We start from the raw sequence: 15725 nt of genomic DNA, 5'->3' as shown, positions 1-15725 counted from the left end.
TAAAATTTTAAAATAATAATTAATTTAATAAAATCGAGTCAACTAATTTAATTAATAAATTTAAGGGGTCAAACCGGGGAGAGGGAGCCATAAATGAAGAGAGGGGAGTGGGGGAGGGGGGAAAGAGACAAAACACACATAACGAAGAAATAGCTCGTAAAAAAAATTGGCAAAGCAGAGAGCGAAAATGAGACGGTGCAGACCCAAACATGCAAAACAGGTGTGCAAAACAACTTTAAAATGATATTCAGTTCATGAAATGTTACAAACCTTAAAAACACATTGACATTGGTCTGTTCATTTATCAAAATGGTAACATAAACCTGAAAACCCAAACATGTTAACCACACAAATATTTGGCTTCAATAGCAACACAAACCAAATCAAGTCAAAAGAAGGTTTCTTTTCTTCAACATAAACTAAATGAAACCATTCTAAACAACATAACGTCTTCTTCCTCCAACATAACAAAAGGTGGTAACATAACTAAGACAACAACTTTCACACTAATTCTTAGAAGCATCATTTCTTGAAAGACTGGTTCAACCCTCGTGTTTGAATGAATTTGAACAACTTAGATACTGTGCCACTGGTTGCAACTGATATTGTCTCAACACTAACACTCTCCAAATTTTTTACCCTAATTACTGTCTCTTTTAGACGTCTAAAAGAAAGGTGAGCTTGGAATAAACAGTATTATTATCTCCATGTTTCACACAAAATTTCAGTATTGCTGAAACATGGTGATAACAATACTATTTATTCCAAGCTCAGCTTTCTTTTAGACATCCAAAGGAGACAATAATTATGGCCAAGAATTCGGGGATTGTTAATGCTGAGACAATATCAGCTGCAACCAGTGGCACAGTATCTAAGTTGTTCAAATTCATTCCAACACGAGGGTTGAACCAGTCTTTCAAGAAATGATGCTTCTAAGAATAAGTGTGAAAGTTGTTGTCTTAATTATGTTACCACCTTTTGTTATGTTGGAGGAAGAAGACGTTATGTTATTTGGAATGGTTTCGTTTAGTTTGTGTTGAAGAAAATAAACCTTCTTTTGACTTGATTTGGTTTGGGTTGCTGTTGAAGCCAAATATTTGTGTGGTTAACATGTTTGGGTTCTTAGGTTTATGTTACCATTTTGATAAATGAGCAGACCAATGTCAATGTGTTTTTAAGGTTTGCGTTGAAGTAATTATAGCTTCTTTTAACATCACGAATTATAGGTCAAATAGGTCCCCTAAGATACTATTATAAGGCAAATAGGTTCCCACATGAAAATGGCGCCGTTTGCATTCTCTGTCTAAGTGGGGACGAATTTGTCCTCCCCAAAACAATGTCGTTTTGCCCCTGGTTCCAATATGACGTCGTTTTGTCCAGCGTGGATGGGGACTGAAATGTCCTAAAGGTGACATGTCACAGTTAACCTGACACGTCACCACTTTAATTGGATCAAACGGGTTTAGGGACGTATCTGGGGGATATTTGAGAACCTCAGGGTCAAAATCTTAATTAAATTTTGTGGAGGACAAAACTGTCGGATGGTAAATTTCTTGGGGACCTATTTGAAGTATTACTCTTTCTTTTAAATTTCAAATTAAAAACTATTAGAAATTAATTAATTGATTATAATTTGATTTTAATTTTAATTTAACTCTCATATACACATTATACACTACATACATTGATTCTTTATATTTTCTCTATTTAAAATAGGTCTTCAAAAGAAATTTCATTGAACACGTTTGTTTTCAATAAAATGTTTAATATGTATTATATAAATAAATTTTTAATCAATTTTATTATAAATTAATTAAGTTTTAAAAATAATTATAAGATAAATTAGTATTTTTAAATCTGTGCCATTTTACCATAATTTTTAGGAATTTATGTATGTCATTAAAATATAGCACTACGTTAAATTTCTTTATTAGTCGTTAAGTTAAAGTGATAAAATATGTTATTTATCTTACGACACAAAAATTAAAGATCGCAAAACATAATCAAATTTTGTCAAATATGATAAATTAAATAAATTTTTTTGTTGAGAATGTAAAACATAATATTTTGTTATTAGTTTATTTTATATTTAAATTATTTTTTAATTAACAAAATAAATAAAATATGTATTTGATTATTAAAAAAATAATGATATTATAGAAAAAACAAACGTAGTGGGATGATTCTAAATTTATTTAATACAATGTAATCTGTAGACTAAGTTTTTTTAGAGTATATATCCATTTTAGTTATCAAAGAATTTTAAACCAAATATTTTAGTCTCCAACTAAAATTAATTATTCGATTGGTCTCTAACAATTAATTCACTCAATCACTTAGGTCATTAACTCCATCAACTCTAACGGAAGATAAAATGGTCCCTGAAAACTCTAACATGAGAAAAAATGATTCCTGCCAACTCTAACGAGGGACAAAATGATCTCTGACCCTTTTATTCGAAAACGACACTGTTCTTCCCCAATTTTTATCATATCTCGTATACCCCTAACATTGATACTCTCCTTCTTCACCTTCACAGTCTTCTTTTCCATCTTTTTCTTCCTCCTCTTTAACACCAAGATTAAACCATGGTGTAATTGTTACACGTGTCGCACCTACCTCAACATGTCATGAACCACACACTTCCTAAATCTTTGTGACTTGTACATCCACCTCCTCTGCACTTCACCCACTAAAAGCATCCACTTCCACGTCTTTGATAACATCACCTCCAATTCCGACAACGTCCACGACATCCTCAAGACCAAGTCCCGCAACTACTCCAAGGGCACGCCTTTCTCCACTCTCCAGCAAGTAATATAAATTGTTGGACATTAGGACATCATGAGAAGATTCTTCTTCGACATCATATGCAAATTCTCATTTGAAATAGACACCGAGTGCTTCATTCCTTCTTTCCTGGAGTCCAAGTTGGCAGACAGCTTCAACCTCGCATCCAAGCTATTACAATTAGCAATGTCGTTGTTGCCGCTCATATGGAAACTGAAACGATTACTGAACATTGGTTCAGAGAAGAAGTTGAAAGAAACGATCGGAGTGGTGGACAATGTGGTCATAGGGATGCTAGGACAGAGGAGGAGGGAGATGGCAACGACGATAACGAGTCTTAACAAATCAGTCTTGCTGTCTAGATTCATGGGATCCATCGAAGACGACAACTAGTTAAGAGATATAGGCATTAGTTTCCTGTGTATGAATTGGTTGAGAACAAGTTGAGGATTTTTTTCTTGTGAACATTAAATTTATAGAGTGTGCATTATGTAGTTTGAAGTTATAGTGTTAGACTGTTAGTATTATGAGAGTATAACATTGATACTCTCCTTCAGCGAAGCGCTCCGTACCTGCTCTACCCGACTCGAACTCGTTTCCGCCAAACGGATCCTCCAAGCGCGCCAGGTCTTCGTCTAAGACTCAGCCACCGCCGCTCTCCGTGCCTCAGGGCCACGTCGCATTTCGCCTCCTCTGCCAGGCCTCCCGAATCGGCGGCGTCATCGGAAAGTCAGGTTCCGTCATCAAGAGCCTCCAGCAGTCCACTGGCACCAAGATCCGCATCGAGGACGCGCCGGCGGAGGTGCAGGACAGGCTCATAGTGGTCGTCGGCGAGGGGACAATTTCCGGGAGGGTTTCTCTAAGCGGCGGCGAGGCCGTCGAGGTTTCAAAGGCACAGGAAGCGCTCTTGAAGGTGTTTGATAGGATTCTAGAGGTTGCGGCGGAGACTGAGGGGATTGAGGTTGGGGATAGGGTTGTTTGCAGCCGGCTGGTGGCTGACGCGGCGCAGGTTGGTTCGGTGATTGGGAAGGGCGGGAAGATTGTGGATAAGATCAGGAAGGACACTGGGTGTAGAATAAGGGCTTTCACCGACAATTCGGCACCTTCCACTTCCTCTTCCGACGAAGTGATTGAGGTATGGATGTAACTTATTGAATGTCCAGTTTCTAGTTGCAAGTCACGAATTAGTGTAGCATTTTCAGGAGTAGGAATCTCAAAACTAGTCTTATTGAATGTCCTATTCTTGTTTAGCATCTTATCTGTTTTCGATAGGATGGTGACTTTTGAATTCTGAAGCTTGTGATTGGTCTGTTGTTGAATTGCTGAACCTGAAGGATTTGCATGTTACTTGGTTGCTAGTGTCTTGAGGGGGCTAGGGATAGTGGATTTTAGTTTCATGGCTTAGGAGTTGGTAACATCTTCCAACTGACCAAGCAAAGGGTATTTGAACATGGTAGATGAGATTTGGTTTGTTTATGTATTGCAAAGCGTTTGCTTTTAACAAATGCGGTGCTGTACAAACTGCAACTCATGAAATGACACATGAATCGAGAATGTTATGTCGTGTTGTGTGGTTGGATACCCATGAGTTTTTATTAATTGCTTAAATTTCTCTTTCTATCATCGGGGAACAACATCAATGCTGTTACTTCATTCCATTGTCGCGTAGTGAATAGTTCTGCTGTTTCCCTTTTATTCTGAGAAAACATTCTGATCTGTGGTAGATAGAAGGCAATGTGTCATCCGTTAAGAAGGCACTTCTTGCGGTTTCTCGCCGTCTTCAAGATTTTCCTCCTCCTGATAGAACAAAGATGATGGGAAGCAAACCATATGAAGTGGTTCAGGATGAAACTTTGGTTTCAGTTCCACATCATGAGACTTTAGCCGCAGTTCAACGCGAGAGTTTTACCGCAGTTCCGCATGAGACTTTCACCACAGCTCCTCGTGAGACTTTAAATGATCTTCATGTGGACCATCTTCTGCAGAGAAGCTCTTTGCTATCTTCTTTCTCCAGCAGCTCTAACAGCTATGCCACTGGAATTCATTCATTATCAGTTGAAGATAATATAGGGTCATCCTTGGAGCCAAAGGCGGTTCAGCTGGAAGTCTGCTTTAGAATTCTTTGTTCAAATGATCGGGTTGGCGGTGTTATTGGAAAAGGTGGTGCTATTGTGAAAGCTCTTCAAAATGAGACAGGGGCAACTATAAGTATCGGTCCTCTAGTAGGCGAGTGTGAGGATCGAGTAATTACTGTCACTGCTTCAGAGGTATGTTAACTAATTTTTTTTTTGTCTTGTAGTTGTATGCGTGTCATTATTATTATTTGGTGATTAACTTTTTTAGTTGGCCGTTGGTGGCTTAATTTTTTTTTTTAACAGAATTCTGAGTCAAAATATTCCCCAGCACAGAAGGCTGTTGTGCTTGTTTACTCGAGGTCCATTGAAGCTGGTATTGAGAAAGGGCTAGACTCTGGATTCAAGGGGTCATCTGTTACTGCACGACTTTTGGTTCCATCGAACCAAGTTGGTTGTTTGTTGGGAAAAGGCGGTGTAATTGTTTCAGAAATGCGGAAGGCAACGGGGGCTTCCATTAGAATAATTGGTTCTGATCAGGCTCCAAAATGTTCATCAGATAATGATCAAGTCGTACAGGTCTGGACATGATTCTTTTCTTTATTTCATTTATAATTAAAATATGCTGAGGAATACCTTCTTCTCTGATAAATGTTATTTTCTGCATCTACAAACTCAAACAAGTCTTTCCCTCTTAATCTTGTGAAATTTGAAGACCTCAAGAACACTATTGTGGAATACATGCTTCAAAATATTTATAATTCATAGTTTAAACATGTAATTTCTTCTTGCTTGTTTGCTTCTTGATTCTGAAATCCTCCAAAAATATAACATGTTTTGCACTGCTTGAAAGCAAGCACCTAAGCCTATTTCACAAAACTTGCATTCTAATTCTATTCTTGCTACAAGAATTTTGCTCCAACAGCATACCCCAAGACAGTACTTCATAATTACTTCAGTGCAATGACAATGTAATACTGCTTCTGAATTCACCATTTCACCCTGCATAATTATTAGCATTTTATGTAAAATGATATATGAAAAGTAATTTATGAACAAATTATTCCATATTTGGATAAGTGGTAACAAAAATACTGTTCTATGTTTGCACTTGTTCCTAGAAAATTTGGTTGGAGACTTTTTCTTTTTGGTTTGTAGAATCTTGATTTTCAATTTCTCAAGAGTACGAAAAATAGCTTTTTGCGAAATGTCAAGTTGTACAACCAATTTGATTAAAAGTTTAAAACTGTTGTAATGACTTTTGATTACTGAAAATCTAAAAAACATCACAAGTAAAGCTATCAAAACAACCTTCAGAGGTGTTTTTGAAATAAAAAAAGCAGACCCCTAGAATTGAGTAGATATCAGCTCATATCTTAGATGTTTGAGTATTAATTAGTTACCGTATTTATATACTTCTTTTCTTTTCCCTAGATATCAGGAGAGTTTTCAAGTGTGCAAGATGCGTTGTACAATGCAACTGGTAGACTGAGAGATAATCTTATTATCAGTTCACAGAACAGTGCTGGAACAAGGAGTCAAAACTCTGTGCGAGCGGACTCCAGCCTTTCCTCTGCAAGAGCTGACACCAGCCTATCCTCTGCACGAGCTGATACCAGTCCGTATGGGCGATTAAGAGATACGGTTTCTCTTAGTGGCCAACCAGCTTTTGGCGTTTCTCCTTGTTTGACTAGACATACATTGTCTCAAAGTATTGATCATCATGCTCTTGCACATAATTTGGATCATAGTCTGGGTAGACATTCTTTGTCACAAAGCCTTGATCATCATGCTCTTCCATATAATTTAGATCATAGTATGGGTAGACATGTGTCACAAAGCCTCGATCGTCATGCTCTTGTGCAGAATTTAGATCATAGTCTGAGTAGACATAGTTTGTCACAAAGCCTTGATGATCATGCTTTTGCACAAAATTTAGATCATAGTCTGGGTAGACATAATTTGTCACAAAGCATTGATCATCATGCTTTAGCACAGAATTTAGATTATAGTCTAGGTAGGCATGGTTTGTCGCAAGGCAATGATCATCATGCTCTTTCGTGGAATGTAGACCATCCTTCTTCCCCAGGGTTATGGGCACCATCGGTATATCTCTTTCTCTTGGCTAGTTGGCTTACCTTCACAAGTTATTAGTTATTTATATTAAATTTGGCTGCAGACAGTGGCTGGCATAAATTCAAGGGGAATTAATGATCTTAGTTGGGGAATGACATCTCGAAAAGGAGGCTTGGAACTTGTCAGGTAGTTTGTTCACATTCATGACAAATTATCCTGGTTTCAAAGCAAATGTATATTTTATTAAAACAAACTGCAGTTCTTCTTAGCATCACAAGTTCCAATATTTCAATAACATAAAGTGCTATTTATGGTGTTATATGATGGGTTATGGATGTCTGTGGTGTAAACCTTCTTAAACTTTGTCAAATCATGGACTTGAATGAAATTACTTCTTTGCACTAAAGAGTTTGTTATTTAGTATGAATTCTGCTGCACTATCTGTGCAATGTTTATGTAGCTGTGTGTGTTACCTCTCTTGCAACTCTACTTATACCTGCAGTCTTAGAATTCAATAATATTCAGTAGTTCTGTGTCGTGCATAATACTATTTCATTTGATGTTACTCCTTAGTTCGTCGTTGGTTTGCTCTTTCATTTCAAATCCTGCTTTGGAATGAATTTATAACTTAACTAGAACTTGGTTTCTGATTGTGGTGGACACAGTTGAGCTAGAAGATGCCACAAAACTTATATTTTACTTATTTTTTTTTTTTTGGTCCTCAGTGGAAGTAAATCTGCTATTGTGACTAGTACAACTGTGGAAATTGTGGTTCCTGATGATACTATTGACTCTGTTTATGGGGAAAATGGTAGCAATTTGGCTCGTCTAAGACAGGTACGTAATTGGTCATGTTCATATACACATTCGATACTTTGATGCTGAACTTAGTGTTAGGTTTTTCACAAAAGAACATTTAAACAATTATTCTGAAACCTATGTATTTATATTTTAAGCCTTGCTCCTGCAACAAAGGCCTTGTCAAAGTAATTATTTTCAGCAATTTCATTGCTGCAAGATGATTGATTCCATAGTTTTCAATCCATAATATATACTTAAGCTTTCACCAACAAACAAATCTTCATATATGAACCTATACATTAAACAACATTCATTAATATATACTTGCATGGCACTTTTTCAATTCTCATATAAACTGGGGAAGTTGGACATGCCACTCATGCTACATTATATAAGAAAAAGAACCTACATATGCTGAATCAGATCTCACATTCATGTTAAAAGGTCTCTAGAATATAGTAGAACACTATGGAAAAAGTATGCAAAAAGAAGGTACTCTTTCAGACTATCACAACTAAAATTGTTAAATATAATTTATATATAAAAAAAAATATCATAACCAAAAATAACATAGAAATGTATTGCAAAGCTCTGGCTAAAAGATTTGATATTGGGAAGCATTAATTCGTTTTGCCCTAGAGTAAAGTTTGACCAAACAGTAAGATTGTTGCCATGTGCCCTTGTATCAGAGGGTGATATTGGAAATAGCCTCTCTGGCTTTCCGGGGCATGATTTGGTACATCTACCCTTCTCAAGCCTCATAGGTGGAGCCTTGAACATTGGACCAACCCTTCCTAATTTGTCTTCCCCCGTGTCTTTTTTCTACTTTCATTTGGATATATGGAATTGCTATAATAAAATATTGAACTGCTAACAAAGATATTATGAAGCCTTGATTTTTCCTGTGTCTTTCAAAACATAAAAGTTATTGCCATCAACAGATTTCAGGCGCTAAGGTTGTCATACATGAACCTCGTCCTGGAACAAGTGACAGGACTATTGTAATATCCGGTACTCCTGATGAAACCCAAGCCGCACAGAGCCTTCTCCAAGCATTCATTCTCAGTGGATCATCATGACAATATCCTCTCACTCATGTCCCAATGTTCTCCTCGTAGATACTTTTTTTAGTAGTTTTAATTCCTTTCTTTTTCTTTTTTAAAGAAAATATATTTTGTATTTTAACTTACAGTTTTTCCCTAACCTGAAATCATGTATTATGCCGGTTTCCTGGCATTGTATCATTCATTCCTTATCATTCTCATCCTTGCTGAATTAATTCAGCCTAGGCTGTCTATTGAACTGTCAGTGTAGTTATTTTTCGTCAGTTACTTGATTCTTTCTTTGGTGCGTACCTTGGTAACAGCGAGGTTTTTTGAATTCAGTTTGGTCTGCCTTACACCATTTCCGGACTCAATTATTGATCTATATTTTTGGCCACTACTATTGAAACTATGTTTCTCCAATTCACTCTATGCAATGAACGTTTCTTATTTTCCAGGGAATTGTTCATAATTTGCATCCTTCTTGATTATCTCACAGTAAAAGTATATATTTATTAAAGTTCTGCATAAAGCTTTTGGCAATTAAAAAACAAAACAACAATTTCGAGGAGTGGGAAAATGAAACCATTTCTTTAACTCAATAGTAAAATCGAATGCTACACGGCAAAGGTAGCCGCAGCATTTCATACATACATGCATTGGTACAATGATACCTCATAATTTCTGAAGTCCCCCAACCTTCACAAATTGGTATATTACACAAATCATATACTAAGAAGACATTATTATTCTCAAGTCCCCAACTCTTAGGGAAAATGAGTTAATTTAATTGAAGAAGCAAACAAACAAGTGGATCAGTTGGCAGCAGCAGGGGTTGGATTAAGAGTGATTTCGACATTATCATGCACTCCTTGAAGCAGTAGTTCACCGTCGTATGTGAGCAATTTTCGCTTTTTAGCTGCTCTCAGTGTCCCAACAAGCGCCTCAAATATATTTGCACATTGGTCATCGTTAAATAGTGTCCCAAATGTAACCTTCACATCAACACAATGGAAGATGGAACAAAAAAAACACAACAGAGTGAAAGAAAAAGGCATCAGTGAAGTGTCTGCATCCTAATTACAATGATCTAATGATATAGATCCTATCCCATGAAACAAATCAGGATACATGGGTCTTTTTATTATTATCCGAATCTTCCCTGTTATTTTCATTTCCAGATACTAGGCTTAGATCCACAAAGATAGATTCCAAGTTCACATAATAGAGATTGAAACTAAAAAGGAGCATAATGAATAGTGAAGGTGGGAAGGAAAAGAGAGAATAAAAGTTTCATACCTTGTAAGAACCATCTGATTGGAGTGTGCCAAGCCTCTTGATCTCTTCCCTGAGGCGCCCAACCTCCTCTTCTACATTCATCCTTCAATGATTTATGGTTCCAACTTCCACTCTCTCTCCTCTTCTCTTCTCCTCAGATCACACCCACCTCAAGTTCTCAACAATACAAAATATCTTTCCCCTCAATCCATTTTATATAATAATTATAATATGCACTTGTATTACACTATTTATTATTTACTTATTTTACATTAGCAAAAATGAAGTTTTATAACTAACGTTGTATTACGATCAAAGTTCATTCAAACAACTTTTACATTATCATTATTAAAAGAAAGGACTTTATATATCCGATGGCATAATTAGGGTGAATTTTAGAGAGGAAATAAAAATTATTTTGCAATTAAAGGTGTATTAGAATAAAAATTTTAGGAGAGACTAAACTGAATTTCTATAATTATATGAGAAAAAAAAATTAAAGTTAGAGGCATTGTCCCCTTTTGCTTAATTAAGCTCCGCTTTATGTCATAATTCTATAGAAATTTAAGTTAAAATTGTTATATTATCTTGGAGAATTTCACAAATTTAATCTTAAAAATATAGTATGACAAGTTGGTTAGAATATTACTTAGGTTTAATTATTCTGTTAGTTGTTATAGTTTCACAAAATTTTTAATTAGGTCTTTATATTTTTTTTTAATTGAGTCACTGTACTAAATTATTTTTTTAATTAGATCCCTCTCAGTAGTAATTGACTTCATTATATAAAGACCCAACTAAAAAAAAATTAGTGCAAATACTCAAATAAAAGGAAAAAAAGTGTAGGGACTCAATTAAAAAAAAAACTTAGTGCAGGAATCCAATTAAAAAAAAATATAGGACCTAATTAAAAAATTCACGAAACTATAATAATCACCATAGGATAAAATTGTTTTAAATTTAATATTATCTATCTATAAATAATTTTACATTTTTATGCCACGAACTATACTATAGTATAGTCTCTCTATACCTATCTAAAAATTTTAAATTTGAGTTTTATTTTCTCCATACTCAAACTTTCTCCATACTCATCTAGAAATTCCATATTTGAATTTTACTCCTAATTTAAAAAAAAAATCATTTAGTATTTCTTTTTTTTACAATATACGCGTTTTCTAATTGTGTGATAGTATATATATAGGTTCGAAAACTTGGAAATTAATTTATATTTGATATCTAGATTTAATAAGCTTTTTCCCCACCTTAATATCAGAGTCAATAAGATTCCATCTAAAATTAAAGTACCAATACCAGGATAAAAATGTGATCGTAAAAAATTTCAATTTCATTTAAAAAAAAAAAAATCAGGTTGTGCCACAGTCGAAGTGCAATATTTTGATTTTAAATTAAATAATTAAATAGCAATTCAATTTTTTTGCTTTATTTGATTTGACTTAGAAATTTTTTGTTACTTGTTTGCTGCTGTGTCTAGTTTCAGTGTTTTCCGAGAACGAAAGTGTTCGTAGGGAAAGCTTTCAATGTTTCCCATTTCTATGCTTTTTCCTTTCCTACACCCACTCTTCTTCAATTCTTCATTAGGGTTACCCAAAAGCTTCTAACTTTCTGTTTGGAAGCAGAGAAAATTTCACGACTTGGAGGAGAAACAAAAGAGAGAGCAGCTGCTGTTAGTTATGCTTGAGTAATGGACACTGCGAATCAGCAGAGGCTGCAAGCAAGAACCTTTGATGATGATGATGATGATGAAGCCCAACCGCAGCAACAACAGCAACAAAAAACTGTGCTTGTTCCCATGCAGGTGAATGGTGCGTTGAACCCTTTTGATGGAGGTTCTCACGAGGTGGAAGAAGCTTTCGTGAGTTCTGGGTTGTCTTCTACTGCTACTTCTGTTCAGCCAAGAACCAGTGAGCTCACCATTGCATTTGAAGGCGAGGTTTATGTTTTCCCAGCGGTTACCCCAGAAAAGGTCCATTTTTTATTTTTGTTGTTATGTGATCGATGCTCTTTTAATTTTATTCTCTCCCCATTGGTTGTTCAATGTTTGATTAGAAATTTTTGCTTGAGAATTGTTTCCCATAGATTAGGTGCCCTTGTTTTGAATTTGTGATGATAAACTTTTCTGTTTTTTGGGAAGAAAGAACTCTTATTATATATGGTTCAGGTTGTGATTGCTGGGATACTTACATGCTATCATTAGTTTACATTGGATGCATCATGAAATTAATTTCGTTTCTTCAATAAAATTTCACTGCTTTTGTATTTTGTATTTTTAATTTTTGTTTTCCTGAACAAATAGGTGCAGGCTGTATTGTTACTCTTGGGAGCCCAGGAGATGCCCAGGATTGCTGCCAGCTCTGATTCTTCGTTGCAGCAGAATTGTCAGCAGATTATGGTGCTCTGTTTGGAAATTAATTTTCTTTCTTGGTGATTCCATCATTTCTTGTCTCTTAACATTTGTTGGGTTTTCTACTTTTCTTATATGTGCAGGGAATAAATGATGCTTCCCGCGGTTCAAAGGTTTCACGAAGAATTGAATCACTTGTAAGGTTCCGTGAAAAGCGAAAAGACCGATGCTTTGAGAAAAAAATCCGGTACACTTGCCGTAAAGAGGTTGCCCAGAGGTAGGGTGTGGGCTTTGGGAAATTGGATTAGATGGTTGGCATGTCCCTCCCCCCATACCCACTGCTTGTCTTGTATTTCAAATGGGTTTATTCCACTGCACTCTTTGACCTCTGGATATTGATGCTGTTGTTCTTCTTGAGATTGATTATATTTGAATCTCTAACAGGATGCATCGTAAGAATGGACAGTTTGCGTCACTGAAGGAAGGCTACAAATCTCCCGCTGAAAATTTCGATTCAAGCAATGGTGGAGGTGATACTTATTCACAGTCTATGTGAGTTGCAAGCTAAATCTCTGTGTTTTATTTTTAAAATTCACAATTTACATGTTGGAACTAATATGTTCTATTATTCTGTTCAACCTCTGCCATGATTTAGTGAACGTAGATGTCAGCATTGTGGAACTGGTGAGAAGTCAACTCCGGCTATGCGTCGAGGACCCTCTGGTCCAAGATCTCTGTGCAACGCCTGTGGTCTTATGTGGGCAAATAAGGTGAATAATATCCGTATATTAAGCTTGATTTGGATTTATGTTTCTTATTATTGATTGTAGCTAGTGCTGCCCTCCATAATAAGGTTTTGCATGCAATTAAGTATCTAATTTGTTGTTTTTTTCTTTTTATTTTTACAGTAACTAGATGCCATGTCTAAAGAGTAGTACTTTTGTGTACAATTATTTAAAAGAAGGTCTTTTTTGTCCACTTTTTGTCTCTGAAAGCTTGTCATGTTGCCACGAAGACTGTTAACATATAGTTGTCTATTTGATGTAACCATGGTTGAGGAGTTTATGAGGGAAACAAACAACTTTTCCGTAAGTGCTTTCAAGTTTAATTGGTGAATCCTTGATAGATGACAATAATGTGTATCCTCAGTAATTTTATCTTTTTACTTTTGGTGTAAAATTGATGAAAATTCTTTATGCTACCCACTGTCCTGATTTTAACCTGAACATGAAAATGTTTCTTCCATCCAACATTTATGCCTGTTGTTGTTATCAACTCATAACATGGAATTGCAATTGTTTGAAAGGTGTTTATTTTGCTTTTATGGATTGTCATGAGCATGCATGAATAATTTAATTGCATTTTCCCATGTCGCCGAATGCGATTACAGTAATCTTATCTATATCATGCTATTACTTATCATTAATTACATGCTTAATTGAACTGAAGGGAACTCTGAGAGATCTCAGCAAAGCATCAAGAATCACCTTTGAACAAAATGGACAGGTTCGTACTGGTGTTTTTATAATATTGCTACCTAACAATGTCTTGTCTTCCTGGTTTAGAAGATACTGCTGTAGCCTGTATAACGTTACAAATGATTCGAGTATATATTAGTTATAAATGAGTTTAATCTATGTGTTGAACCTATAATTTTGCTCCTAGTGATCACCTAATTCAGATTTTCTTATTATAATTAATTCTCAACAGAAGATTTTGGATTTTTAATTCTAATCATTTGTCTTTATCAACAGGATACATCAGCTGATATAAAACCTTCACCAACAGAACCAGAGAACTCTTCTCCTGACCAGAACGAGGATGTATGTTTCCATGGGATTGAACTAAACAAATTAATAAAGCTTTTCCTAATGTGGAAAATGCTACTCATTATTTATCAAATGTGCTCATATAGATTGAGTTCTTCTGCTTGCATGAGTGGAACATAGATAGTTGATTCTGTTCTATTGAACTGTCATTCATTATATTTACTCAATTTTATTTCTATCAGATCTGCCTAGAGGAAGCCAAACCTGTGCCAATAGATTCGAGACAGTCACCTGAGAGGAACAATGATCAGGTTCTAGAAGTTTTTCATCCCTCTATTACTCAGTGGAAGCTATGATTGTCTTATATGGTCATATGAGAAATTCCATTGACCAGATAACCGAAGGATGTGATACGAAGCTAAATTGGAGTATTTTGTCATCAAATTTAATTTTATGCTGTAGTCTTGAATATACTGAAAAATGTCAACTTTGGAATATTTGTCATCAAGTCGAATTCTCTGATTTACAGTATACAGTTGATACTGCGGAAGCAGTTACCAACGATTCATCTATCCAAATGGAGAATAATGCTCTCAGCATACATCAAGAGGTATTCTTTTGTTTGGAAAGAGTTTTGCGGTAATATTAGCTCCTAACATTTGGAAATTGGCAGTTTGTATGTAATATTTTTGATGGTTGCAGGATAATAAGCTTGAAGATTTTGCCGACGCTTCTGGGACAGAATTTGATATTCCTGCCTGTTTTGATGAGCAGGTACCTTTTTTCGTTTTTGATGACTTATCATGAATCATAATTCTTAGAACATGATGAGACCCTTGAAGGCTTGAATTGAAAGCCTGTGTGTGTGGATCAGTTAATTGTGTGAGCACACTTACAGGTTGACATTGACATTGATGATTCCAACATGAGGACTTACTGGCTATGAGAGTTGCCAATTATCCACACATGCATTTTCTGTGATACAACCTAATACGCTATGCTGCTTCAACTAACATACGACTTCTGGGGATGGTTTGTGTTTTATAGACAAATTATTTCTGGAAGCAATGTGAATTATGACTGTAGAATTAGATTTTTAGGTTCTCTCTCTCTTTCTCTCTCATTTCTGTATATCCTATCAATACTGGATTCGATTTATATATTGTGAATAGTTCCGTTTTTGCCCTTAACTCTTCAAAATATAAGTGAATTTATTTTCTTTACCGTTTTATGAGGGAATACAAATATCGTATTAGACATCTACGTAGTTTGGATTTTGCATTATTGGATATTGGGAAGTTTGAATTACTATACTATATTCGGGCGGAACAGAATAGGGGTACACATTTATAAAGCTCTTTCGTCAAAGCTGGTTGGTGTTAACAAACAAATAATGGTGAATTTACCATTTGTTATGTCTCTTTTGTTGTCTACAATGATGAGTTTTTAAAAATGAGTAGAGATAAATTTTTTCGGTCTATAAGGCATTGTTTGTTTCTAAAAGACTGGAACTGAGATTGATAGGCTGTAA

General features: G+C 35.5%; 2 protein-coding genes across 2 annotated transcripts; one reads left to right on the top strand and one right to left on the bottom strand.

The window, feature by feature from the left end:
• Window positions 1–3334: 3334 nt before the first annotated feature.
• LOC112714800 (KH domain-containing protein HEN4) lies at window positions 3335–15379 on the top strand (the record flags this gene model as incomplete). Its single annotated transcript, XM_025766467.3, has 17 exons — window positions 3335–3925; window positions 4515–5057; window positions 5169–5441; window positions 6297–6968; window positions 7042–7124; window positions 7664–7775; window positions 11701–12047; window positions 12378–12473; window positions 12569–12702; window positions 12870–12977; window positions 13081–13195; window positions 13875–13931; window positions 14180–14248; window positions 14437–14505; window positions 14724–14804; window positions 14897–14968; window positions 15093–15379. Coding segments are annotated over 7 exons (2340 nt in total), but the record flags the coding sequence as incomplete, so codon positions are not given.
• Window positions 9355–10554, bottom strand: LOC112714802 (costars family protein). Its single transcript, XM_025766469.2, has 2 exons — window positions 10082–10554; window positions 9355–9777 (listed from the first exon to the last, which is right to left on the bottom strand). Exons 1-2 carry the CDS (start codon window positions 10160–10162, stop codon window positions 9598–9600), a joined length of 261 nt encoding a protein of 86 aa, XP_025622254.1. The 5' UTR covers window positions 10163–10554; the 3' UTR covers window positions 9355–9597.
• Window positions 15380–15725: the final 346 nt, after the last annotated feature.

The sequence above is a fragment of the Arachis hypogaea genome, chromosome 10 (genome assembly GCF_003086295.3).
Source record: "Arachis hypogaea cultivar Tifrunner chromosome 10, arahy.Tifrunner.gnm2.J5K5, whole genome shotgun sequence".
Lineage (NCBI taxonomy): Eukaryota > Viridiplantae > Streptophyta > Magnoliopsida > Fabales > Fabaceae > Arachis > Arachis hypogaea.
This window is presented reverse-complemented; position numbering and strand designations above follow the sequence as displayed.

Coding starts and splice junctions, on each gene's coding strand:
- LOC112714802 (XM_025766469.2), bottom strand. CDS start 10,162: ATGAATGTAGAAGAGGAGGTTGGGCGCCTCAGGGAAGAGATCAAGAGG. Junction 9,778..10,081: donor AATCAGATGGTTCTTACAAG/GTATGAAACTTT, acceptor GTTGATGTGAAG/GTTACATTTGGGACACTATT.